This window comes from Dromiciops gliroides, chromosome 2 (assembly GCF_019393635.1).
Source record: "Dromiciops gliroides isolate mDroGli1 chromosome 2, mDroGli1.pri, whole genome shotgun sequence".
Lineage (NCBI taxonomy): Eukaryota > Metazoa > Chordata > Mammalia > Microbiotheria > Microbiotheriidae > Dromiciops > Dromiciops gliroides.
The window spans coordinates 157,493,991-157,519,427 of NC_057862.1; the positions used below are offsets into that span (position 1 = coordinate 157,493,991).

At 38.0% G+C, this 25,437-nt stretch overlaps 1 protein-coding gene across 1 annotated transcript in view; it reads left to right on the top strand.

The window, feature by feature from the left end:
* LOC122738427 (thrombospondin type-1 domain-containing protein 4-like) overlaps positions 1-18,761 on the top strand; it is a 153,796-nt gene extending 135,035 nt beyond the window's left edge. The window contains 3 exon segments of the mRNA XM_043980470.1: positions 7,186-7,365; positions 11,286-11,430; positions 13,280-18,761. Coding sequence (XP_043836405.1) covers positions 7,186-7,365; positions 11,286-11,430; positions 13,280-13,422 — 468 coding nt within the window. The 3' untranslated portion in view covers positions 13,423-18,761.
* The last annotated feature ends 6,676 nt before the right edge of the window (positions 18,762-25,437 follow it).

Sequence of the window (25,437 nt, forward strand, 5' to 3'; positions counted from 1 at the left end):
TCATATTTATTTCATTTTCATCACTAAAATATTCTTCTTGATAGAAAAAGCAGCACCAAAATGAAATAGTTTTGCCTTCTTCCTTGTCATCCATCTACCCTAAGCAATGGGCCCATCCATCGTTCTTCATCTTGTGTCTAGTATACATTTACAAAGCCATTGACTTTTTTGCAAGTGTCATCACTTTTCTGAGTTTCAGTCTTTGGTATACATTTAAAAAAAGGTTCATGACAGCCTTAGGATCTTCCTTAATTACTTTAACTTCTACCTAATATCAGTTCATCAGAGAACTCCCTGTGCAGCTACAATGAAACCTTTTTTTTAATTTTTTAGATTAAATCTAAATTTTACTCAACAATGAGGAAATGGCCAAGTATTAGGATATGGATAGGGACCATACTGTGATTATGTGATTATTATTATAAAGGAGAATCCCTGGTGAGGAAATTCTCTTTACCAATGAAAATCAGCACTTCCTCCCCAACTTGCAGATTTAGAACAGGTGTGCTTGAATGGGGGGGGGGCATAAACTTAATAAAAAACATTTTTGATGATTCCATTTAATATAATTGGCTTCTTTGTACTCCTATGAATTTTATTTTAAGCATTTTACAACTTATTCTGAGGTGTCAATGGAATTCAGTAGACTGTCAGACGGTCTCATGATAAAAAAAAAAATATTAAGAGTCCCTACTTGCAGTGGTGTCAAATTCAAATAGAAAGATTCCTGCCACATATTGACTTAGAAACCCAAAAGTTAACATTATCTCTGTTTCAATGTATTTTATCTTGTTAAACATTTTAATCATTTTAATCTGGTTCAAGCTGCACTCCAGAGTTTTACAGGTGCTTTGGGCCTTTGGGCCTCAAGTTTCATTACTCTGGCCTAGAGCACTGAGGTTTTAAGTGGTGTGCCCAAGATGATATAACCAGTGTCAGGGGCAGGTCTGAAACCTACTTCTTCCTAGCTGTCTAGCCAGTAGTCCATGTTGCTATGGATGTTAACAAGATGGAATACTGACTGCATAAGTATTTAACTGGGGGGGCAGGAAATGTATGAAAGTCAATATATAGAAATGACATTAAGTTTAAAAGTAGATGCAAATGTGTTTATAACTATGACTACATGTACATACGTACATTAACAAAGATCAGAAGGAATTTAGAGTGATATAAGATGTAATATTTATTAGGTTCCTTTTTCTTTTTAGCAATCCATAAATTTATAATGGAAAAATATATATGTTTTTTAAAAAAGAAAGATCTGCTTTCCTGAAAATTAACGATACATATTTGACTTTGCCAGAATTCTTCTCCTTTGCTGTCATGAATTCTAAAATGATATATGGTCACTTTTTCCCAGGGTCCCTGTCACTTCATATCATCACACATAAGAAAAGTCTCTTGATGTTTCTACCATGTTGGGCAAAATTAAAAGCATAGTAGAAATTCCTCTGTTTTCTCTACCTTCCATAAGAGGAAACTATCAGCAAGGCAAGTCAAGAATTCATCACCTTATCTACTTTTACCACAAGTTAAGGATAAGACAGTAATGATCTAGATAGCTTTGGCCCCCATGACTCTTACCTCTCACCTTTGTGACAGTTTTGTAATTAGTAGTGAGAAAGGCTTCATCCACATTCTTATGCCCACAGCAGGGCAATTTTAAGCATATTCCATAAAGATATGCACTCTGTTTCAATCTTTCTTACCCCCATACACTTCACTGTAAAGTTTTCCTCACATTCATGGATTTAGTTATAGGTGTATACACCAATGTATCTGTGATGTTATCTATTTGGCTGTTCTATCCAATGGTGTGTGTCACGATACATTCTTGTCCATATCCTCTCATAAGTTTACCAACAAAAAGTCCACTCAACATACTGTAAACTGTTCTTCATTTCTCCTAATGCATGCAAAGAGACCAGTGAAACACTTGCTATTTATTTGTAATCCCTTGCCTCATGACCAGCCCATCATCTCTTTCTAGCATGCATTTTTATGATAATATCTTATATTTTAATCCAGGAATATGCCCTTTTAAAATATTCTATGCTAGTCTCCAAACATTTTGACTAGAATTATATCCTTCCATTATCCTGCCAAGTCTTAAATGATATCTGTGTGTTAAAATTTCAGATTCACTTTTGTTATCCATATTCTATTCATTGATACTAATCTAAGGCTATATCTACTATTCCCTATAGTCTTCCTTGTTACTCTTTCCTGAAAAATACTTACCTTCTCTTCCATTGTTGCTATTCCTTCCTTGTTACATGAATTGTCCAGTGACTTTCCAGGATCACACAGCTAGTAAATGTCAAATGTCTGGGTCTGGATTTGAACTCAGGTCCTCCTGAATCCAGGGCTGGTGCTTTATCCACTGAGCCACCTAGCTGCCCCCTTTGCTACTACTATCACACCAGAAATATTTCCCCTCATTGTATAATGTGATTGAATACTTTTGTGAAACCCATCTGTTCAATAGGCATTTTTATATTACTTATCCTAGCTAAAATCCTTCTCTGGATCTAGACAGAATATACCTAGAAGGTGTTTGATATTGTCCTCTCTCTCCAGTTGAATCCCACCCTTTTATTTCTCAATCTCAACTACTCCCTTCCCCATTGCTGGTAGTGCCATTTTCAATAATGTCATAACATCTCCAGTGACCACTGTTTTTCATCCCTACATATAATGAAAAGCTTTTTTAAAATAAGTTCATTAAGTTCTAGATGTAAATAAGGGAAGTCCTTTCTGCCCTCAAGGAGCTTATACTCTTATATTCTTGAAGGGAGAGAGAATACTTACCTAGAAAATAAAACATGAAATTTATGCAAAGTAATATCTGGAAAGAATTTGGGCCCAATGTCAAAAGCAATTTAACAATAGAAAGAGAGCACCCCAGGCCACAGTATAAAGGCAGGGTGGCATGGGTTTGTGAAAAGGAAAGTTAACATTGGGCTGACATGAATAGGAATGAGAAAAGAGTGAGAGATGGACAAAAATTACCAAATGTATTGTTTTCTACTCCATCCTGCTTCAACCACCTTCTCCTCTACTGTATTTTTTTTTGGAGACAATTGGGGTTAAATGACTTGCCCAGGTTCACAAAGCTATTAAATGTCTGAGACCAGATTTAAACTTGAATCCTCCTGACTCCAAGGCCTGTGCTCTATCCACTGTGCCACCTAGCTGCTTCTCTACCTCATTCTTAGAGCTGAGAGCTTCCCCTCATACCTTACTGAGAAATAGAGACCATCTGCTATCAGCTCCCTTTCCTTTCCTTCCGTACATCTCAAAAGTCCCTGAAATCATCCCCCATTCTCTCCTCCTTTCCTCCAGGCAGACATTGAGGAAGTGCTTCTTACCTTGATTCTATCACCTCCTGTCTTCTCTGACAGATTGCTCCTCAATCATCCCTTTTCTCCCCCTAATCTCATTTTAACTAATGGCTCCTTCTCTGCGGCCTACAAATATGCCCAAGGCTCCCATGTCATTAAAAGACTTTTATTCTACCTTTCCATCTCATCAAGCTATTGTCCTTACCTTTAACTATCTCCTATGTTTTTCACAGCTTTCACCTGGTAAAAGAGGCCATTCCCTGCCTCTTTTCTTAGGAGTCTTAATGACAGAATGGGCATTGCCTCAAGCAAACTGAGACATGGGAAAGACCTTAGCTTAAAAAGGCCAAGGTCTCCTACTCCATATGGGACAAGGCATCTCCAGTCATCCTGATAATGTATCTTGACACTGGACCCAGATGCTCTGGAGGAGAGAATGAGGCTGGTGACTTTGCACAGTGTCGCCTCACTTAAATCTGATTCACTGCAAGTCATGACATCACCTCTCAATGTCATGGTCTGCTTTGAGAAAGGACACACAACCTTCCAAAGCTAAATTCCTCATCACCTCTTCCTTGCTCTCTTCTCACTTGTTAATCCTTTGCGACCTAAGTTCCAACCTCCTCACTCAACTGAAAATGTTTTCTCAAAAATTACAAGTTATCTTTTAACTGACGAATGTAACGGTCTTTTTTTCATTCCGCAACCTTCTTTATCTCTTTGAAGCACTGTGGCTGGTGACCTCACCTTCTCTAGACACTCTCTCTTCTCTTGGTTTCCATCATAATGATCTTTATTCTCTTACCTTTTTGAACACTCCTTCTCATCTTCTTTATATCAGTTCCCTAACTGTGGATATACCCTCAATGCTCTGTCCTGGGACCTCTTCTCTTCTCTTTCCATATCTTCTTTAAGAGGCTTCACCAGTTCCTGTGGATTCAATTTTGATCTCGATATGATTCCCAAATCTCTGTATCCAGCCTTAGTGTCTCTCCTGTCCTCCAGTCCTGCTTTAAATTACTTATTAGACATTGTGAAGTGTTGTCTCATGGGCATTTCAAACCCAAAATGTCCAAAACAAATTTCATTATCTTTCCTCCCTCCTCCCAAATCCACCCTCTTCCAAACTTCCCCTCTTTTCTGTCAGCACCATCACCATCCTTTCAGTCCCCTTGATTCATAGCCTTGGCTTCACTCTGTACTCTTCATGTTCATTCATCCCACATGTGATAAAAAGTGAAAGTTTTTAACAGTCGGTTAGCGATAATGGAAAGACGCCAGTTTTTTTGAAGGACCACCCTTTCAGGGAGGAGACCATGACGAACTGCCAGGTCCGTCTGCTAAGCACTTCACTTCCGGGGTGCGAGCTTAAAAGGCAAGGAGAGAATGGAAGTGAGAGCTCTTTCCACTCTCCTAGTCCGCTGGGTGCCCTGCACACACAGATGCTGACTGAGGTTCTACTCAGCCCAGTTCGCCGTTAACAGCACGTGCTTGATGCGGCTCTCAGCTTCAGAGGTGGTCTTGGGTTTTTTGGTGATTCCTATACGGTTTTTGGTGAGTTTTATTCAGAATATAGACTAAGCTTAGATTTAAGACTATTTGTTTATATTTCTACTTTCCTATCTCTCTAATCAACATCACCTTGTAATTTCCAAACAATAAAAGCACTAACTAGAGACCAGAGGCTTCTTTAACTTACTGATCTGGGAGATAAATAAGGGAAAGGTTAAAGGGGAGTTTAATGCTCTTGTATCCAATTTTAAATCTCACACACATATCTAGCCAGTTGCCAAATGTTGTCATTTCTTCCTCCATAAAATTTCTCTCATCCCTTTCCTCATTCAGATTCCCATAACTCCTAGTCTGGACTATTCTTATAGGCTCCTAATTGTTCTTCCTGCCTCAAATCTCTCCCTACTACAAACCACCCTCTATATGAAGCCTGTCCAAACCCCGCCCCCTGCTGCCCATGGGTCCCCCCTCCCTTCCAATTATAGAAGCCCTGTAAAATTCCTTTAAGGGTCCTAACCTTTTTTCTTTCTGTCCTTCAAAAATTGATCCAAACATATCAAAATCTTCATTGCCTGAAAACTAGATAGTTATACATATAGTTTGGGCTTCATTCCATTTAATTGATAATAAATGTCACCAGTATATCATTCTTGCTGGACCATTATGTCGATTCCTTATGACAGAGATCAATGAGTAATTTTCATATAAAGCCTAGAAGAGGAACTTTAGGCTATGTGATAGATTGGGCCCTCAACTTAATTTATTTCAGAGTAATTAAATGAAGTCATGGGTCCAGTGTTCAAGTGATCCCAAGTGAGATCCTTAGTGAGGGATTAGGAGTCAGAGAGCCCAAGTTAAAATCCTGACTGCAACATTTATTTTATATGTGACCTTGGTCAAGTCACCTAACTTTCTTGGTCATCAGTTTCCTCATCTATAAAATGAGGGAGTTGGACTTGATAACCTTTTAGGTCCATTACAGTTAAAAATCTATTATTCTTTGATCCCAAGTACCAAGAATTGGTATCTAAATGTGTATCTATAGACACTGTCTGTTGAAAGTTTCTCAAAAGGCTTAAAGTGAAGGTGCTAATTCATATTAATCTTCCTCTATGTCTCTTGGTATGGTTATTTTTTTGTCCATGTTTCTATGTCTCTGCCCTGGCCTCTCTGTGCATCTGATTATTCATTTCTTTTTGTCTCTTTCCTGCTTCAGTTTTTGCTTCCCTCCTCTCTCTCTTAATTCCCAAATCAAAATATAAATGTTAACCATAACTTTTCCATTATTTGTTGTATTGATTAAATGGTGTTTTATGTTCCCTGTTTTTAATTTAAAGTGTGGATCAATGGAGAGTGTTTTGTTTAGAATCATGTTATTATCTCTAAATTAAAAATGTTTAAACACGCAAAAAATTGGATGAGCTCTCCAGAGCTCTACAGTTATGATCTCCATCACTAGGCTGGCTTGTGCTAAAAGATAGACCCTTCTTCCCCATCAGGTTCCTCACTCTCCTCTGCCCACTCCTTGCTTTCTTTGGCTCACTTCCTACCTCTAGGGCTGTCTGCCTGAAATGAAGAAATTTCCACAGCTTCTTACTCCACTCCTCTTCCCTAGTAGTGGCTGTCCTGCCTGCATTCCAGCTTGCATTCCTCATGCACACAGGTGAAGGAACTTCCATCATCTCCTTGGAATAACCAACTCTGATCTTCAATAGTTATCTTGGTAGGAACTTGTTCCCTATTCTAAACCAGCTCCAGATTTAGATAGGTGATGCAGTGGATAGCTCACTGGACAGTAAAACTTGAGTTCAAATACAGCCTCAGATACTTACTAGGTGTACAACGCCAGGGAAATAACTTCTGCCTGCCTCAGTTTCTTCATCTGAAAAAGGGGATAATGATAGCACCTATCTCCTAGAGTTATGAGGATAAATTCAGATGATATTTGTTAAGCGCTTTGGAAATTTTAAGGTGTTATATAAATGCTATAGGTGATATGGATGGTGCTGATGAAAAAGATAAAGATGATTCAGTTTGGGGCAGCTAGGTGGCACAGTGGATAGAGCACTGGCCCTGGATTCAGAAGGACCTGAGTTCAAATCCGACCTCAGACACTTAACACTTACTAGCTGTGTGACCCTGGGCAAGTCACTTAACCCTAACTGCCTCTCAAAAAAACCAAAAAAACCAAACAAAAAAGATGATTCAGTTTAAGCCTCTTCCTCTTATGCAGCCTTTGATGGAAAAGCTTTAACCCTCTGCAAATTATATATTCCTTATGATCTTACCCAGTGCTTCTCATTCTATGGTACTCATTCTTTTGTAGTGCTCAATTGAATGTGGAAGAGGAACACAGCAGAGGGAAGTGATTTGTATTAGGAAGAATCCAGATACCTTTGATGTGTTGGATCCACATGAATGTTCTTTTTTAGAAAGACCTCCCAGTCAGCAATCCTGCTACCTCAAACCCTGTGGTGCTAAGTGGTTTAGTACAGAGTGGAGCGTGGTAAGTTGTTGTCTTTTTAATGCTATTTATACTTTTAACAATTAAGTATTTTCCTGCCTCCCCATGTTACATAGCTCCCCTTGAAGAATCTGTGTTGTATTAGTGCCCCAGATCAGTCAGTTGTAGAGGCCAGAGGTATGATTTGATCCCAATTTCTGAAATCTTGAAACCATAGTGTAGACTGCTATTTAAATGGGATCCAGGGGAAAATGCTAATTTAAGAAAACATTGAGTCACATCATTGGTGCAGATGGAGCAATAAATTTTCAAACACTTTATCCAGACATCCACCCACCTTAAGGAAATATACCACATAGACATGGATCGGGTCTTGGAAAAGTCAACTTGCCCAGCACAGAAAAAATATTCAGATATTTGGTCTGTGAAGTTATCAAAACAGAACTCTGCCAGCCAAAGGATTTATAATCAATGAGGTCAATCTCAGGGCTTCTCAGGGAACTTTTGTAACATACTGGAAAAGCTTCTGAGAAGCCAATTGCCAGACACTGCATTTGTCCCACTCGATAAAAATCCTTCAAGTATTTAACACACCAGCCCAGAAGCAGACTGGAAGCCATGTGTGTGATGCAAGGGACATTTTCTCTCCTTCTGAGAAATGGAATTTGATGAGGTTAATATTTGCAAGGCGCTTTAAGGAAGCAGAAACAACACTGTTGTTCAACCATCTGGTTGACAGAGAACAGAATGAGACAAACTTGGGAGGTCTGAGCGAATGGAGATAAAAACTTCAGGAAGAGCTGGTCCAAGCTGTGTGCGTGGCACCCAAAAGACAGGGCCTCAGTACAGGGAAATGTAAGCACTTTGGTGATGATACTCCAAGCTATACTTTTAAAATGATGGGCTCAGAGAGATCAGTTATAATCTAGGAAAAAGAATGACCTGATGGATGTTTTTAAAATGCTGTGGTAGCAAATCAAACATTTTGGATTATCAGAAAGGTTGTTTTGAACAAAGCGGAAAGTATTAGCAACATTGAACACAGTAGGGCTGTAACTAAGATGGGGATACTCAGGCTTTACCCCAAGGCACTAAAATTCATAAGATGCTGAAAACATTTCTACTTCTCCAGCTAGTAGAAGTGATTAAGCTTAGCCGTAGTTAGCAAAAATAATTGCTCAAAAACCAGAAAGTCATCAGCTCACATACTTTCCCCCAGCAATCATATCTCAGGTGATTTCCTACCCATTCTGACCCTAGTTTGCTCTTCTCCCAGCAGTAGACTTGAACAATGCCACAGAGTCTTCCACTGTGAAACTTAACGCATCTGGATCTTTCAGCCAAGAGATTTATAATAAATTAGGTCAATCTTTGCCCTTCTCATATGTTGGAGTTTGAGGCCTCTCCCCGTGGTTTTCTCTACCCTGCCACCCCATATCACATTTTTGCAGATATTTTATATTCTGCTTACCCTAGGTACCAGAATGTCTAATGTAGGATTTAGTGCACATGCAGACATTTGCAGGCACACACATTCTTGTGAGGTACTTATATGCAGATACTACATGCAGTTTTGGTCCTTAGACTTTAAGAAAGAGACATATTAGAACTGGAGAGAATTTGGAGGAAAGGGAACACAAAGGGAATGGGGGCTGTACCAAATGAATGTGTACTTAAATAATTAGAAATCTTCAGTCTGGAAAGACAAAGACAAAGAAGATATGTGATCATTCCCTTCTTTTAAAAAATGGATCAAGTAAACAGAGATTATTTTTCCTTAAAATAAACCCCAGGATACCAGAAGTGTTTGGTACCCTTTGAAATTTAGAGAAAGATAAGTTTAGGGCAAAATAAACGGAAGGGTTACTTTTCCATAAGATTAATAAACTTAATGTGGCTCCATATTCTGATGAGTTAATAGAAGCCAAAAATATAAACAGGTTCCCAAATGATTCAAATGCATTCATGATTGACAGATCTGCAGTGCAGTGTTAAGGAAAGCAAGGATGTGTTGAGGTGCCGAAACTGAAGTTGGCAGCAGTCCCCATCCACACACAATGGGCATTAGCCTGAGGGGCCTTCGATATGATATGTGCAGCCATCCTCAATTCCTATGTTGACAGACTGTGCAGGGAATTAGAGCTGAGAAGACCTCAGAGGACATGTAGTCCAACTCCTTAGAGAAATCCAGAGAAGTTAAATAACTTGGGCAACTGGGTAACAAAGCTGATAGAGTTCTGATATTGAAGTCAATAACACCCGAGTTCAAATCTCATACTGTTGTAAAATTTTGTTGTTTCTTCATCTGCAAAAAAGGAGGATAAAAATCTCACAGCATTGTTGTGAGGATCGAATGAGATAACATGTAAAGTGTTTCATAATCCCTAAAGATTATTATTATTAATAATAGAAATAATAGTAGCAATAATCATAGTAATAATAATCATGTCCAAGCTAAGTAGCAGGAACGAGCATCAAACTCAGGTCTCCAATTCCAATGTTTTCTCAACATGGGTTCCATAATTCTTATAGGATAGATAAATCTAAGTCATTTAAACACCCCTACCTTGTGGAATCTATCTGTATAGTTGTTGTTTTCAGTAATTTAATTCTTTTTGCTAAAACAGTGACATGAGCTCAACAGCACCAAAGAAGTACACTGATGGATTTTCTTATTGGCTGAATTGGATGAGCCATGATTTAATAACCATAAGAAGTGATATTGGCTTGTGTTTAAAAAAATGTGTGGTAATCCCAACACTTTCTTAGTAAGTCCTACTAAATGGAGCTAATTTCTTTTGAACCTTTCCATTTAATATGGGTTTCTGATGCTGGTCAGAATGGTCTCATGGAAAGAGGACTGGATTTGAAGCTATAAGATCTGTGTTCAAATTTCTGCTGTTCCTTTTGCCTGTATCATCTTGGCTAATTCATTTCCCTTCTCTGGGACTCAATTTCCTCTTCCATAAGCTGAGATAGTTGACTTACATCTTGAAGGTCCCTTGCAACTCTAAATTGTGTTATCTGTTTGACCTCTGGGAAAAGCCATGCTGCAGATATATACTGAACTGTTTCTAACTATACAGAGTAGGGGTTCTTTACCTAAAATCAATAGCTGGGGTCTTTAGATAGATTTCCCAGGTCCATAGGCTTCATCAGACCGACAAAGAGGTTCCTGGGCCCACAAAAAGGATAAGAACATCTTCTTTGGGGGCTCTTTCCTGCCAACTACAATGTCTGCAATTTGAACAAGTGGCCACTGGGTGGGGAGTGGTGTTTTGGCCCTGAGTATTTGATGTGATTTTTTTTTTTTTTTTTGTGGGGCAATGGGGGTTAAGTGACTTGCCCAGGGTCACACAGCTAGTAAGTGTCAAGTGTCTGAGGCCGGATTTGAACTCAGGAACTCCTGAATCCAGGGCCGGTGCTTTATCCACTGTGCCACCTAGCTGCCCCGATCTGAATTTTTAAAAAGGGGAAAAAAAAGAGTTTCCCATAAGCACAAATCAATGAGGATATAAATAGGGTGGTTTTCCCATATACATTTTTCCTGTGAAAATAGAAATATAAGTTGTATAGGGACAAGGATAAGATGAGGAACATGGATTTTCTCCTTGTAATAGCTACCTAAGGTCCTATGAAACCACAGAGGTAGCAAACTATGTTTATCTACATAAGCATGACGCCATGGAAACATTTTAATTATGAATGTACTTTGTTTTTGATATTTCTTAGAGCTGCATGTGTGTGCAAACACACATGCACATTCAAGTCCACAATTTAATTTGACAGTTATTAAGCACCTTTTGTGTCCAAAGTACTATGAGATTAAAAATAAAAAAGCAGTTCCTACCCCCACACACAGTATGAAAAAGGCTATAAACCAGCTATCCCCACCCCAAACCCCCAAGAATTCTAGAGACAATGAACGATTTAAAACTAGGTCCCTCCTTCATTCTTTTCAGTGTTCCAAAAGCTGCCAAGGTGGTTTCCGGGTACGAGAGGTACGATGTCTATCAGACGACATGACACCAAGTAACCACTGTGACCCTCAGTATAAGCCAGAAGAGAAAGAATCTTGCAATCCTCAAGACTGTGTCCCGGAAATTGGTAAGTTGGAAATCTTCGAGTTTGAACCCTAATTTTCCATCTAGAGGAGAAAGTATTCAGGTACCTTCTATGAAGAAGAGTGAGGAAAGCTGGGTAGTAACAAAGTATATCCAGGTGTCACAGCCCTGAACCTGTATATAAACCTAGGAAAAGAGGGTCTAAACGGGCCTTCCTAAGGCATAGGTTCACATTTTAATTGAAGCCTTCTGGAGACAATGCCTTTTTTTTTGATGCCCTCCAGTGATGGAAACCCCAAGTCACAAGTAAGCTGGTAGGGAGATAATGTTTAGTTAATATCACCTACATCTGCTCCCTAGATTTGCCCTGTCTAGCCATTCTTCTGAAGGCAAAAATACCAAAAGACAGATTAAGATTTCTCTGCATGGCAGTTTATCATTTTTCTTCATATTAAGTGAACAATGTTAAATGAGCTGTGACCAGCCCAGTTTCATTTCTTTATTCCACCTTTTCTTTTGCCTCTTTAATATGTCCTTCACTTAGCTCACAAACACATCACTACCAATTTGAATCTCCTTTTCCAAAATTCTGTATTTTAGTGTTCCCATATATCTTTTTATATAAATGACCAACACACACACTGAATTCATTAAAGTCATTCCTACTTTTCTTATACCTTATCATGGAGTAGAAGGAACCTTGGGCTCTCAAATGCCTACATAATGGATATTTAATAAATACTTTTTTGTTCATTCATTCGTTCATTCATTCAAATGTCAGTAGACCTTGAAAGACCTTACTAAGCTGGAAAGTCTTGAGTACAGTCCAGTGTGTCTGTCGAAGAAAAATGACCTTGCTGAATTCAGAGGCATGTCACTAGAAGCTTAATTTCTTTCATTGCAGCAATTCCTGAAGAGTATATGTGAAACTCTAGAGGGCTTTGCTATCTCTATGAATGGAGATATTACTAACAACAGAATCACAAATACTTCAAGGTATAGAGAGATAAAGAAGGCTGGCCTAGAGGACAGAGAGCCCTGGGTTTATATTCTGCCTCTAACAAACACTTGGTAACCATAGACCAATCTCTTCATCTTTCAGTAACAAGGGCAATGTTCTAACAAATAGATGAATTTCTGATCTGTTTATATAGATATATACAAATATATGTATAATATGCATACATGTAGATATATAAAAATATATGCATATATATATATGGATACATATACAAATGTATGCATCTGTAATATACACACAGAAATATATACATGTCTTCATATACACACATACACATATCACAACTAGTATGTATTAGGGGCAGGACTTGAACACAGGCCCTCTTAAAATACCATTCTCATAGGGCATGTTGTATACATTATACAAATTCACATAATTTAACCTAAATATGCAGGAGATTTTTCAGACATCACACTTGACTAACTAAAGTCATTCCTAGGACAAGAGATTGCAATATTTTTACCTCATTAAGTTTCTAGTGTGTTGCCCTATGCCTAAAGTCTCATTCAATTGCTGTTGATACACCCACCCCCTTTAACTAAAAAGAATATATTTTCAGGACTCTGAGCCCACCTACCTGAAGTACAAACAAAGCAGTGGGGTTCACACCCTCTTCTACACTGTCTCATTGATTTGGAAGGCAAAGTTGATGGTCCTCCAGAAAACATTAGCGTCCTTTTCCCCAAGGATATAACAGGGAACATACCCTTTCCCTGTGGTCACAGCTCACTGCATTTAACTACCATACCATTATTTTGAAGGTCCAGGTATGCATAGAAAGTTCTAGCATTTCAACCAAAGCACAGCTACCAGAAAGGCACAGAAATCTGGGAAGAGGGTATTTATTGAAACTTTTTCTCTCTCACCCCAGATGAAAACTGCAAAGACAAATATTACAACTGCAACGTGGTGGTCCAGGCCCGGCTCTGTGTGTACACCTATTACAAGACTGCATGCTGTGCATCCTGTACAAGAGTGGCCAACAGGCAGTCAAGTTTTTCAGGGCGCAGATAATGCTCTTTCCAGTCACTGTGAGATTGGACAGATGTAAGCAGTGTTGTTGTGGGGGCCTCTCAGCAGGCTCTGCCTGGCTCAGGGGACTCACAAATACAATTTAATCATATCCCTTCAGTTAGGTATAATGGGAAAGGGGTATCTGGGAGTATGTTAGAGTTGGGAAAAGGATGCTCTCAAGTGATGCCTCATGCTTCAAACATTCCCATTGGTTAATCCTATCCTGTGTGCCCAGCATCAGCCAAAGGTCCTCATGAGAAATGTGCAGCCAAGCTGTTATCCCAACACATTCCAAACAGACAGTGCTGTTGACAAAGTGTTTCGTGGCTCTTGGTGTTTGTGGAATTTCTAATAATTAATGGACTATAGATAGGACCTGGGAGAAATCATTTTGTATCTATCAGCCTCATTAAGCTTTACTGAGTGACACATATCCTTTTATTTCTGTTATCTCAGCTTACCCATGTCTACTTTCCGTCCTACTTCACCAAGGATCACATGCCCTCCCCAGGTCAGCAGATGGCCAAAATGCTGTATAGTCTGATACCTTTTCACCAGGATATAAAACACTAAATGCCCATGAGATTTCCAACTTATAATATGAGCATATGAGTAGAAGCTAAAAATTCTCTCCCAAATTCTTCATTCCCTGATACTTTGTCTTCAAAAATTGATTTGTCCATGTTCTCTTCCCCCACCCCACAGGAATATACACAAATCGTACCTATGTGGCTCTCTTAAGTCTTTTCCAATGAAGTAATATTAGGTAGGGCCGAGAAGTTAGTGATTTGATTGGCGGAAATTTTCACTCTCATGTTATCTATCTACATATTCCCTCCTCCCCCATAGGAATTTTTCTTCTGTGTCCCACTGACTAATGGCACAATTTTATTTTGTGCTCAAAAATAGGTTCTAGAACTTAGGGGAATCTTAGAACCCAACTCTTCCACCCTTTTCTTCTTGCAGATAAGGGAACCTTAGTCCAGGAGGTGAAGTAATTCCCCTGAGGACATGTAGCTGGTAGAATTGCCAAGGCAGAATTTGAACCTACATTGACCAACTCTGAATTTAAGCCTCTTTCCCTTACTCTACTTTGTGGAGCACCTTACAGTTTATAGAGTACATTCTTCAAAACCCTCCTATGACAACACAACCATAATTGACTCCATTTTATACATGAGGAAGCAGAGACTCAGGGAGGTAAGGTGGAAATCCTGCTCCTGTCACTTTGACCTCTCTGGCCTCAGTTTACCCAGCTATAAATCTATGATCCTGTGACCATATGAACGAAGTCAAAATAAAGTCAGCAAGGATTTATTAAGCACTTACTATGTTCCAGGTTAAGTAAGTATAGGATATACAGAGAAAAGCAAAGAAAATCTCTACCCTCAGGGAGATCTTATTCAGTGATTAGACACATGGCATATACAGCATGCATGGTAAAGGACTGGGAACTATGGGGAATGGCAAAAAGCCTTCTATAAAAGATAAGATTTGAACTGAATGTTGAAAGCAACTAGAGAAAAGAAAAGGTGCATGGGGTTCAGAGAACAGAACATTCCAGGCATGGACGACTTGCTTCTCATCACAGGGATGGATGGTCAATAGTGAAGACAAGCATTCATGCCCAGGTCTTTGAGACCAAGTGCAGTATGTTTTTCAGTGCAAAATTAAAAGCAAATTACTAAATAGCAAAAGCCTGATCCTGAACATTGTTGTTGTTAAGTCAACTAGTCATGTCTTCATGACCCCATTTAGGATTACTCCCCATCTTATGCCCCTAGATTGACCTCTTTGACCAAGGGGGTGAGCTTGTGACAGCTTCCCTAAGGAACCATCTGTTTTCAAATGCGAAAGACTTCTCCCTCATTATGACTTCTCTGGGGTCTTTCCGGAGTGCTTTCTCTCTCTCCACGTCTCCCCTAACCCTCTCCTCACAGGTCTACATGTATGCAAATAATCTAAAAGGGGCAATAGATTCAAGCCCTTCTAGCCTCAATTTCTCCTTTTATTCAGAAATTCACTTGTCTTCTTCCTCCAGTCTAAGACTTGCCAGAGTGAGGCAGGCTCAGGGTGAACTCTCTGAAAATTCTATAATCCAGTATTTTCCAAAGAGATTTTCTCCCCCTGTTGAAAAGAATTTGAAGCTAAATCAGTTTAATCATAGAGGAAGTTTATCCTATTGATAGCCAAGGGGTCTGAGTATATTTCCATTTTCTGGGGAGAAAAAAGATTCTTACAGCCAAACCTATCCCACTGGTTCCCAATAACCTGAAAATCCTTTTAATGGAATTTAGTTGCAGCTTAAAGGAAATGACAGCATGGTTTATGATTGACAGCATCCAGTGCTCTCAGGCTGCTTCGAAAAGAGGCTACCCAGCTACTCCTTAGTCTGCCAAGCTGCTCTTCAGCTGATATGATGCATGCAATGGCCTTCAGTCACCCTTGTCAGACTCCCCAACCTATCCCCATGTCTACTGGCCCATAGCAAGCTTGTGGTCCCATATATAAAGGCAGTCACCTAATGGAATGCTCCTACCCATAGTTTGCTTAGATGGATGTGCTGCTCTAGTGTTTCTCGCAGTCTTAGGAGTTGTAGTCCCCATATGCTGTTAGTAAGATTAGTTTTCTATTACCCATAATAGAACAAAAAGCTTACTGCAAAGGCTCGATATGAGTCAGCAATATGATGTGGCAGCCGCAAAAGCTAATGTAGTTCCAGGCTGCAGTAAGACAATTATAGAGCCCAGAGCAAAGAAGTTCACAAGATCATGGGGATACAGCTGGAAGGGACACTCAGAAGTCATCTAATCAAACCTTCTTCTTTTAAAGATCAAGAAACTGAGGCCTAGAATGGTTAAATTGCCAAAGTCAAACATGCAATAAGAATTAGAGGCAGGATTTGAACCCAAAGCCTTTAGCTCCAAATCTAGCAAGTTTTCCATTGGTGTACTTTCTCAGACTAGATCTGGAGTACTTTGATTCTTGACAGCATACCACGTTTTTATTTCATTTTTACATTTATATTGGTATCTTTTGTTTTCATGTCACCTTCATTTCCACATAAATCCCTATGCCCTTTCATCCAGAGTCATCCCTTATAATAAGGAATAAAAAACAAAAGGGGAAGGCAGCGAAGCAGTTCAGCAGAACTAACCAAAAAGATAATCAAATTTGATAGTCTATGTAGTGTTCCACACCCATAGAACCCCACCTCTGCAAAAAAGGGAAGGAGGTTGATCACATTTTAGAAGAGACACAGACAAGCTGAAATGGGAACATCTATACAATTGGCATAGCTAATCAAATTCAAGATAGATGATTGAAAGAGCTGGACATGTTCTCCCTTCAGAACAAAGGACTATGGTGGGAAGAAGGGAAGAAAGCTAGCTGTATATGCAGGTATTTAAAGGATTTTTAAACAAAGGCTTGTTGTCTTTGGTTCCTAGAAGGCAAAAGGGGAAAACAATACAAGTTATAGTTCAACATAAGGAAAAACTTCTTAACAATGAGAGCTGTCCAAGAGTGGAATGAGCCGGTTTGGGCTTAGTGAGCTCTCTGTAACTGGCTGCATATTGTAAATTGGATTCATGACTTGGGCAGGGATTGGATTGGATTCTAAGTCTATGATTCTATGGCTCATACTGGACAGCAATAGACCTGCCAACAACAGGCTGGAGCCCAGAAGTCTGCACATCATGAAACTTTACATGCTGTAAAAGAGATTAAGCTACAGTCACCATTGGCTTAGCCTGGTTAGAGAAACATCTGGGTTGTTCAAGGGGATCATAAGCTATTCCTACCAGAGGCAAAACAGTAGAATTATGAGCTCTCTTGGGAATACCAGCCGAGAAGCCTCTGTGAACAAAGGAGGAGAGAGCTGATATGAGCCATCTGAAAAGTATATTCGAAGGAAGATGGTGAGCAGTTAATTCCTGCTTCCCTGGTGGTTAGAGTAAGAGAAGATAGAGTTTAAATGGTAGCAAGGAATATTTAGGCTAAGAAGTAAGCCTAAAGAAGTATTTCCTGGTTTTTGAGCCCTGGAGGAGACTACTAATTGAATTTATGATAATGTGAAGAATAAGACTCATATTTGTTTTTTAGATGCACTCTTGCAAAGAAGTAAAGAAGTCTGAAATGAGTCATCATCAATCTCTCTTATTGATAAGCTTGGTAGTAGAGAAATCCTAGGGTAATAGATTTAGAGCTGAAGGACATCTAGCCTACCCCAAACTCCCATTTTACAGAAGGGAAAACTGAAACCCAAAGAGGCCCAATAATGTTCTCATGGTCACCCATGTGGTTCATGGCAGACTGAGCAGAAAATCTCAAGTATTCTTCAGAACCCAATATATTCACTGCACCACACTGCCTTTCTTTCCAAGAGCAGCAAATCAAAGAGTAAAGAAGTTGCATCATAGGACTGAGAGCTGGAAGAGAACTTAGAGGTCCTCTAGGTCAACATTCTCATTTTATAGATCAAGAAACTGAGGTATAGAGAGAAGGGACTTTAGCAAGATTTAAATCTGTGAACCAATACACTCCAAAATGTACTTGTGTGATACCTTTAATTTTCTTTTCTTTTTTTTAAAGAGTTGCTAACATCAAGATTAGATAAGATACCACTTACTAGGGTTCTCCCCCACCCCAGGGGTCAAAGATCCCTGTCTTCCATATAACTCTGGGGAAAGAACTTTCAAAATTCCTTATCAAGCAAAACAATTAGCATTTCTGGCTTCCTTGAGACTTCTTAAGTCATAGGAGACAGGAAAAAATCATTTAATGAGAAGAAATCCAGTTATAAATATCCCATTAAGTCAGATTTTTTTTGATGCGACTATTACTTTAGCATCAAAATATCAAAAGATGTGGTTTATCTAGAAGATGATAAAACTATTTAACTGTAAGTAATGAAAACAAGCTTACCTTCTTCAGGGACTGCTGGTACATAGTTCATAAGGCCTACCTTGTGCCCTGACTCCCCAAGGATATTCCAGTGCATTATAATTACACTCTTTCTATCTTTGGGCTAGAAAAAAAGCCCTTGGAAATAATAAAACATACCCTCTCCCCCAAAAGATAAGGAAACAGAGGCAGAGAAGGAAAGTAACTTGGCCAAGGGTACACAGCTAGTTGATGGCAGAACTGGGACTGAGCTTAGGTTAGATGACCTAGGTGCCATTGTTATTTTCTCCTGAAGCTCACTACTGCTGTCATAGATATACTATGTCTTTATTGCAGGAAAATGACTCCACACTGATCTAGGAAATGTGCCAGTTTCCACAGTGGGCCACAGTAGGAATTCCCATTTTCTCTCCCCTTCTTCCTGTTTGCTCCTTCCTTCTCCCTCCCTCCCTCCCTCTCTCTCTCTCTCTCTCTCTCTCTCTCTCTCTCTCTCTCTCTCTCTCTCTCTCTCTCATTCTCTCTCTCTCTCCCCTCTTTCTCTTCCTCCTCTCTCTCCCCTTTCTCTCCCTCTCTCCTTACATTCTTTCTTCCTTCCCTCCCTCCCTCCCTCCTCCCCTTCTTCCCCCCTCTCTCTTTCTCATTTTAGAAAAAAAAATGATTACATGTGAGATGTGACCATGAAATTTGTATATCAGTTGCTTGCTTGGATAATCACAATCATAGATTTTATTTGATTAGTGTTTTGCAATTTAAAAAGAACTTTCCCCCAGAACAGCCCAGTGAGATAGATAGTACAAATATTGTAATCATCATTTTACCAGCTAGGCAACTGAAATTCTATAAAGTGACTTACCCAAGGTCACACAGCTAGTAAGTAAGCAGAAACTCAAAGCCAGGGCATCAGATTTCAAATTCAATGCTTTCTCCCATGATCTCACATTTCTTCTCTTAGAAAAATTCAATATGTCCAATAATGGTGAATCACTCTAGCCAATTTTCTCAGGTCGATACAAATTCATTTTTCAGAGTATTAGCTCTCTACATAAATGATATAATTAAAATGCCTTCCACAAACAGATTTCCATTTGACCTCATATACAAATCCATCATCATCCAGTTTGGCAGAAGGAAATACTTTGTGATAAGTTATTATTTTGTTATCTGTAAATAGAAGATGTTTATAGGAAATATGTATTCGGAGCTATGTCTACAGAACAGGCCTCTGCACCAAAATAGTTTATTATTTAGAATATGCTAATTTTAAAAAGGGACCTAACAGGTATTTATTTACATATACAATCTACATTTGCATAAAATTGTTTTATCATATACTAATCCAGCTTCCTTGAATGTTACAGTTTATATATGTCATACTGTAAATCCATAGCTACCATTGTCTAACTTTCTCATTAGCCAATCTCTTTGAATGGATTGAAAACAGAGTATATGTTATTGTGCTTTGTGACTGAGCTCAGGGACTTTTATCCCTAGCTTTATAGCTAAACAACATCTGAAATTCTACCCTTTTCATCTTGCATATCATGTTTACTCACTGACGTGATTCCCCCTTCCCCTCATGCCATCCATGTCTCCGTCCCCTCCCTCCCTCTTTCTCTCTCTCATACACACACACACACACACACACACACACACACACACACACACAATTTGTAGTGGGAAATATATGATCTTTCCCCACCTCTGCATTATTTCTTCCTGGGGTAATCGGGGGTTAAGAGGAATGGAGGAGAACTGCTGCTTTGGAAGGAACATCAACAGAAGTTACTCTAAAGGCTTGGGCAGAGTAGGAAGGGTGCCTAAAGAGATGCCACCATGTTAATTGTTATGACCAATTCTTCAGAACCTCCAACTGGGAAGAAATTATGCTCTTGGCAGCAACAACTGAAGTCTTAGAGTTCATCCGTCATAACTGGGAGTAATTTTCTCAAATAAATCTACAAGTACCCTTCAAACCACCTGTTTTAGTAAAATTATATATATTTTAAAAAGAAAGGGGGTTTTTTGAAGGGGGAAGAATTATGTGAGTAAATACAGTAATTTTCTATGTGGTAAAAATTAACTATTTTTGTTTATGACTAATTTATTTTTATTATTATGAAAAATAAATAATTAAAATATCAGCTTTGATCAATGTGTTTGTTCTTTTCCCTCTGGCACAGTACAAGTTTAGTTTGTTACTTTGAATAATACACTTAAAAGAGGGATTGATCCCTAAAGGGGCCAGTCTTGTTGAAGGATTGATTTTCAGTTTTCCAAAACAGATTGTCACATACCTTCACAAACTAGAGATGAACAAAAGATAAATAGTTTTCAGATAAGAACTAGAGTTCGGTATCACCAGAATTAAGTATACCTTTCATATTATCCTGAGATTTCAGTCTAATCTAGATGTTAGCAAAGTATTTGACAAAGTCAAAGAGCAGATCATTGGGGCTGGAAGCATGAACTATGACCTGAGAACTAGAAAAGTGGTTTCACAGTTGGTTGAATAATGCTACTCAAAGAAGATTGATTAATGACTCTGTCAACCTGGAAGATAGAGTCCTAACCAGCAATTTTGGCACCAGGGGCAAAATATTCTCAAATCAAATTTTAAAAACAAATTCATTTCAGGAGCTGTTGGAAAGACTTCAGGACTATAATTCCACTTCTGGGAAGTCTAGAGGGGTCACGGTAGAAAGAATTCATCTGGGGTATAGCCATCATCAGGGAGATGAAGCATGCCTGCTGGTTGCTTCCAATTTTAAGTATTTATTCTGAGGTCACTAAGTGCTTAGCTCAGTTGTTTCTGTGTTGCTAAAGTAATTTAAATGTCAGTGCCCTCAGAATTTCAGTGCCCTAAAGCAAGTGTTCACCCCCTCCCTAGTTGTAGCTCTGCTGGAAGAGAATATGCTAGGTTCTTTTACCCCATCTTGTTCAACAATTTGTCAATGACTTGGATGGAGACATGCTTATCAAATTTATGGATAAGAAACCCAAGAGGAATGCCTAATGAAAGAATCAGGATTCAAAGCTATCTTGATAAGTTGTAATGCTAGGCTAAAACCAGCAAGATAAAAGTTAATATAAAATCCTATATCTAGATTTTTAAAACTCAAACTCACTCAAAAGGACAGTGTTCTCCCTCCCACTCATTGTTTTTTTTTTAATTTTTAACAAGCTTTTGCTTTCTCTCCAGCTTTCTCCTTACCACAACACACTCACTGAACAAGAAAAGATAAAGAATTCCCTTGTAACAAATATACAGAGTGAAGCAAAACAAAGTCAGAAATTGGTCTCATCTAAAAATTTATGTTTTATTCTGTATCTTAAGTCCATGATCTCTCTAAGGGGAGGCGGGGAGCATATGTCATCTTTGGTCCTCTGAAGTTATGTTTGCCATCTCATTAATCAGGTTTCAAGTATTTCAAAGCTGTTTTTCTTTATAATGTTCTTATTGGTGTATACATTGTCTACATTAGTGTATACACAAATAAATCTTATTAGTGCATAAATGTATACATTAGTGTATACACACACACACACCTTATTAGTGTATACATCTATACATTAGTGTATACTTCAACTCACTTCACTCTGCATCAATTCATATGGGTCTTCCCAGTTTTCTCTGAAACCATCCAGCTCATCATGTCTTATGGTATAACAGTATTCTAATGCATCTTATACAATAATGTATTTGGCTATTCTCCAGTTGATGAGCAACCCCGTGACTTGTGCCATCATAAAAAATGTTGTTATGCATATTTTGTGTTTTTGTTGATATTTTTAGATTATAGACCTAGTAGTGGCATAGCTGAGTCAAACAGTATTCATACTTTAGTAATCTGGAGGATATAGTTCTAAATTTCTATCCAGACTGATTGGACAAATTCAGAGCTCCACTAAAGTGTATTAGTAATCCTGTTTTCTTGCAGTCCCATCAATGGTCATTTTCCATTTTAAAAAAAAATCATCTTTGCCAATCTGATGGGTTTGAAGTGGAAACTAAAACGTGTTTATTTTATATTTCTCTAATTATTAGTGATTTAGGAGCATTTCTTCATATGGATATTGGTAGCTTGGGTATCCTTCTTTGAAAATTGCATGTTCATATACTCTGATTACTTTTTTAATGTACTGGGTTTTCTTCTTACAAATTTGAATACACAAAAAGTTATCAAACAGTATATGCCCTTTGATACAGCTATGCCACTGCCAGATCTATACATATCCCAGAGATCAAAGAAATAAGAAAAAGTTCTTATATAGAAAAATATTTATAGTGATTCTTTTTTCAGTAGTAAAAAAAAACTAGGAAAATAAGATAATGTCCATCAGTTGGGGAGTGGCTGAACCAATTATGTTAATATGAAAGTGATAGAATACTAATGTACTTTAAGAAATGCAGAAACATATGATTTCAAAGACACATGGAAAGACATACAAAGTAATAGAGTAGAATAAGCTGAACCAGAAAAACAATTTAAAATTTAGCAAAATATTTGAAAGATGAATGACATGCAAAGAACCAGGAAGATAATTTATTCAATGACAACAACATTGTAAAGACAAATAACTTGGAAAGCTATGAAAACTACCATAGATACAGTGCCCATCCATTGTTCCAGAATACCAATGATGAGGCACCTCCTGACAGGGAGCTAAGGGAATCAGGGTGAAGAATGAGAGATATTGTTTTCTATCATCACCAATGAGGAAATTTGTTTCACTTGATTTAGTACATATGTTACAAGGAATTTGTTTTCTCTTTTCCTTTTCAATGGAATGAGGGATAAGGAGAGAGAACAGCTTTCTATTTAAAAAAAAAAAAACTACTTTCAAAAAACAGTGCAACATTCTATTTGACTATAGTGACTCAATAATAACCTAATAATAGTTCAGATTTGTACAATGCTTTAAGTTTTGTAATGGCTTTACATTAATTATCTTGTTCGACCCTTAGCAAATCTGTGAAGTAGGTGCTGTTGTTTTCTCCAGATGAGAGACCAAGTGGCTCTCCCAGATCCCACTAAGGAGACTAAGGAGAGATCTGAACTGAGTTCTTTTTGACTCCAGGTCTGGATTTCTATCCACTATACTATACTTTAAATTAAAGAGATGAGTCAAAACAAATTTTGTTTCTCAAATATTTTTCTAAAGGAATAACACAATACAAATGCAGAGATTCAGAATCACACTTAAGGTTCTAGTCTCCTAAGTGAAACTCTTTCTGCCATACTATAAATTATGTTCTAAATTGCAAGAAAAACTGACCATAACTTATTAAACTGTACCCCCACTCCCTTCTCAAGGGGTTATTAGAGATTTGAGACTGAAAAATAGGGCAATAGTTTCAGAACTCCTTTGAAGAAGGGTATTGACTGACAGAGTTGAAGTAAAGGTCAGTTATGGAGGTAACTGGATGAATAGATTTGATACCTACAGCTACAAAACAGGAAATTACGACAGTAACCTATGATTAAAGTAAAAACTTGATTTGCCATATGTTTATTGACTTTGCTGTCTTTTTTTATCTTCTTCAACCTTTTAAAAAAAAAATCTCCATTATAGGGGCAGCTAGGTGGCGCAGTAGATAAAGCACCGACCCTGGATTCAGGAGTACCTAAGTTCAAATCCAGCCTCAGACACTTGACACTTACTAGCTGTGTGACCTTGGGCAAGTCACTTCACCCCCATTGCCCCCCCCAAAAAAAATCTCCATTATAAGGGATAGCTCATGGAAAGGGGAAAGAGGAAAGACATAGGGGAAATTGAGGTAATATAAGTACAAAAGATATAAATAAAACCCTAAAAATTAAAAATATATAATAAATACATGTTCTAAAAAGCACAAAATTAAGAACCCAGGTACATTTTTTAAATATTAGAAGACTAGGTACACAATATACAGTACATAATGACCATAAAAATCTAGTATTTGATAAACAAAAAGATCCAGCTTTTGGAACAAGAACTCACTATTTGACAAAAACTGCTGAGAAAACTGAAAAACAGTTTGGCAGAAACTAAGCATAGATCAATATTTCATACCATATACCAAGATAATGACAAAATGACAACATGATTTAGATATGAAGGGTGGTACCATAAGCAGATTCATGGAGTATGGAATAGTTCACTTGTTGGATCTATGGGTAAGGATGACAAACAAGAGATAGCATTACAAAATGTAAAATGGATAGTTTTGATTATATTAAATTAAGAAAGGTTTATGTAAACAAAATCAATGCAGCCAAGATCAGAAGAAAAGCAGAAAACAGGGGAGTAGGGGAGTTTTACAAGTTTCTCTGATAAAGGCCTCATTTTTCAAATATATAGAGAACTACATTAAACTAATAAGAATGAGTCATTAACCAATTGATAAATGGTCAAATGAAAAAAGGCAGTTTTCAGATGAAGAATTCAAAGCTATCTATTGTCATGTAAAATACTCAAAATCACTATTGATTAGAGAAATGCAAATTAAAACAACTCTGAGGTACCACCTCACACCTATCAAATTGGCTAATATGACAGAAAAAAGAAAAAGACAAATGTTGGATGGGATATGGGAAAATTGGGACACTAATGAACTACTTGGTGGAATTGTAAAATGATTCAACCACTCTGGAGAACAATTTGGAACTATGCACAAAGGGCTATAAAAACTGTGCATACCCTTTGACCTAGCAATAACACTGCTAGATTTGTATTCCAAAGAAGTGAAAAAAGGGGGAAAAAGGAAATGAACTATATGTACAAAAATATTTATAGTAGCTCTTTTGTGGTGGCAAATAATTGGAAATTGAGGGGATGTCCATCAATTGGGGAATGGCTGAACAAGATGTGGTATATGATTGTGATGGAATTCTATTGTTCTATAAGAGATGATGAGCTGAATATTCTCAGAAAAGCCTGGAAAGGATTGCATGGACTGATACAAAGTGAAGCGAGCAAAATCAGGAGAACATTGTATTCAGTACAGCAATATCATACAATGACCTAGCTGTTCTCAGCAATATAATGATCAAACACAATTCCAAAGAACTTATGAAAAATGATATCTACCTCCAGAAAAATAACTGAGTCTGAATGTAGATAGTTTTT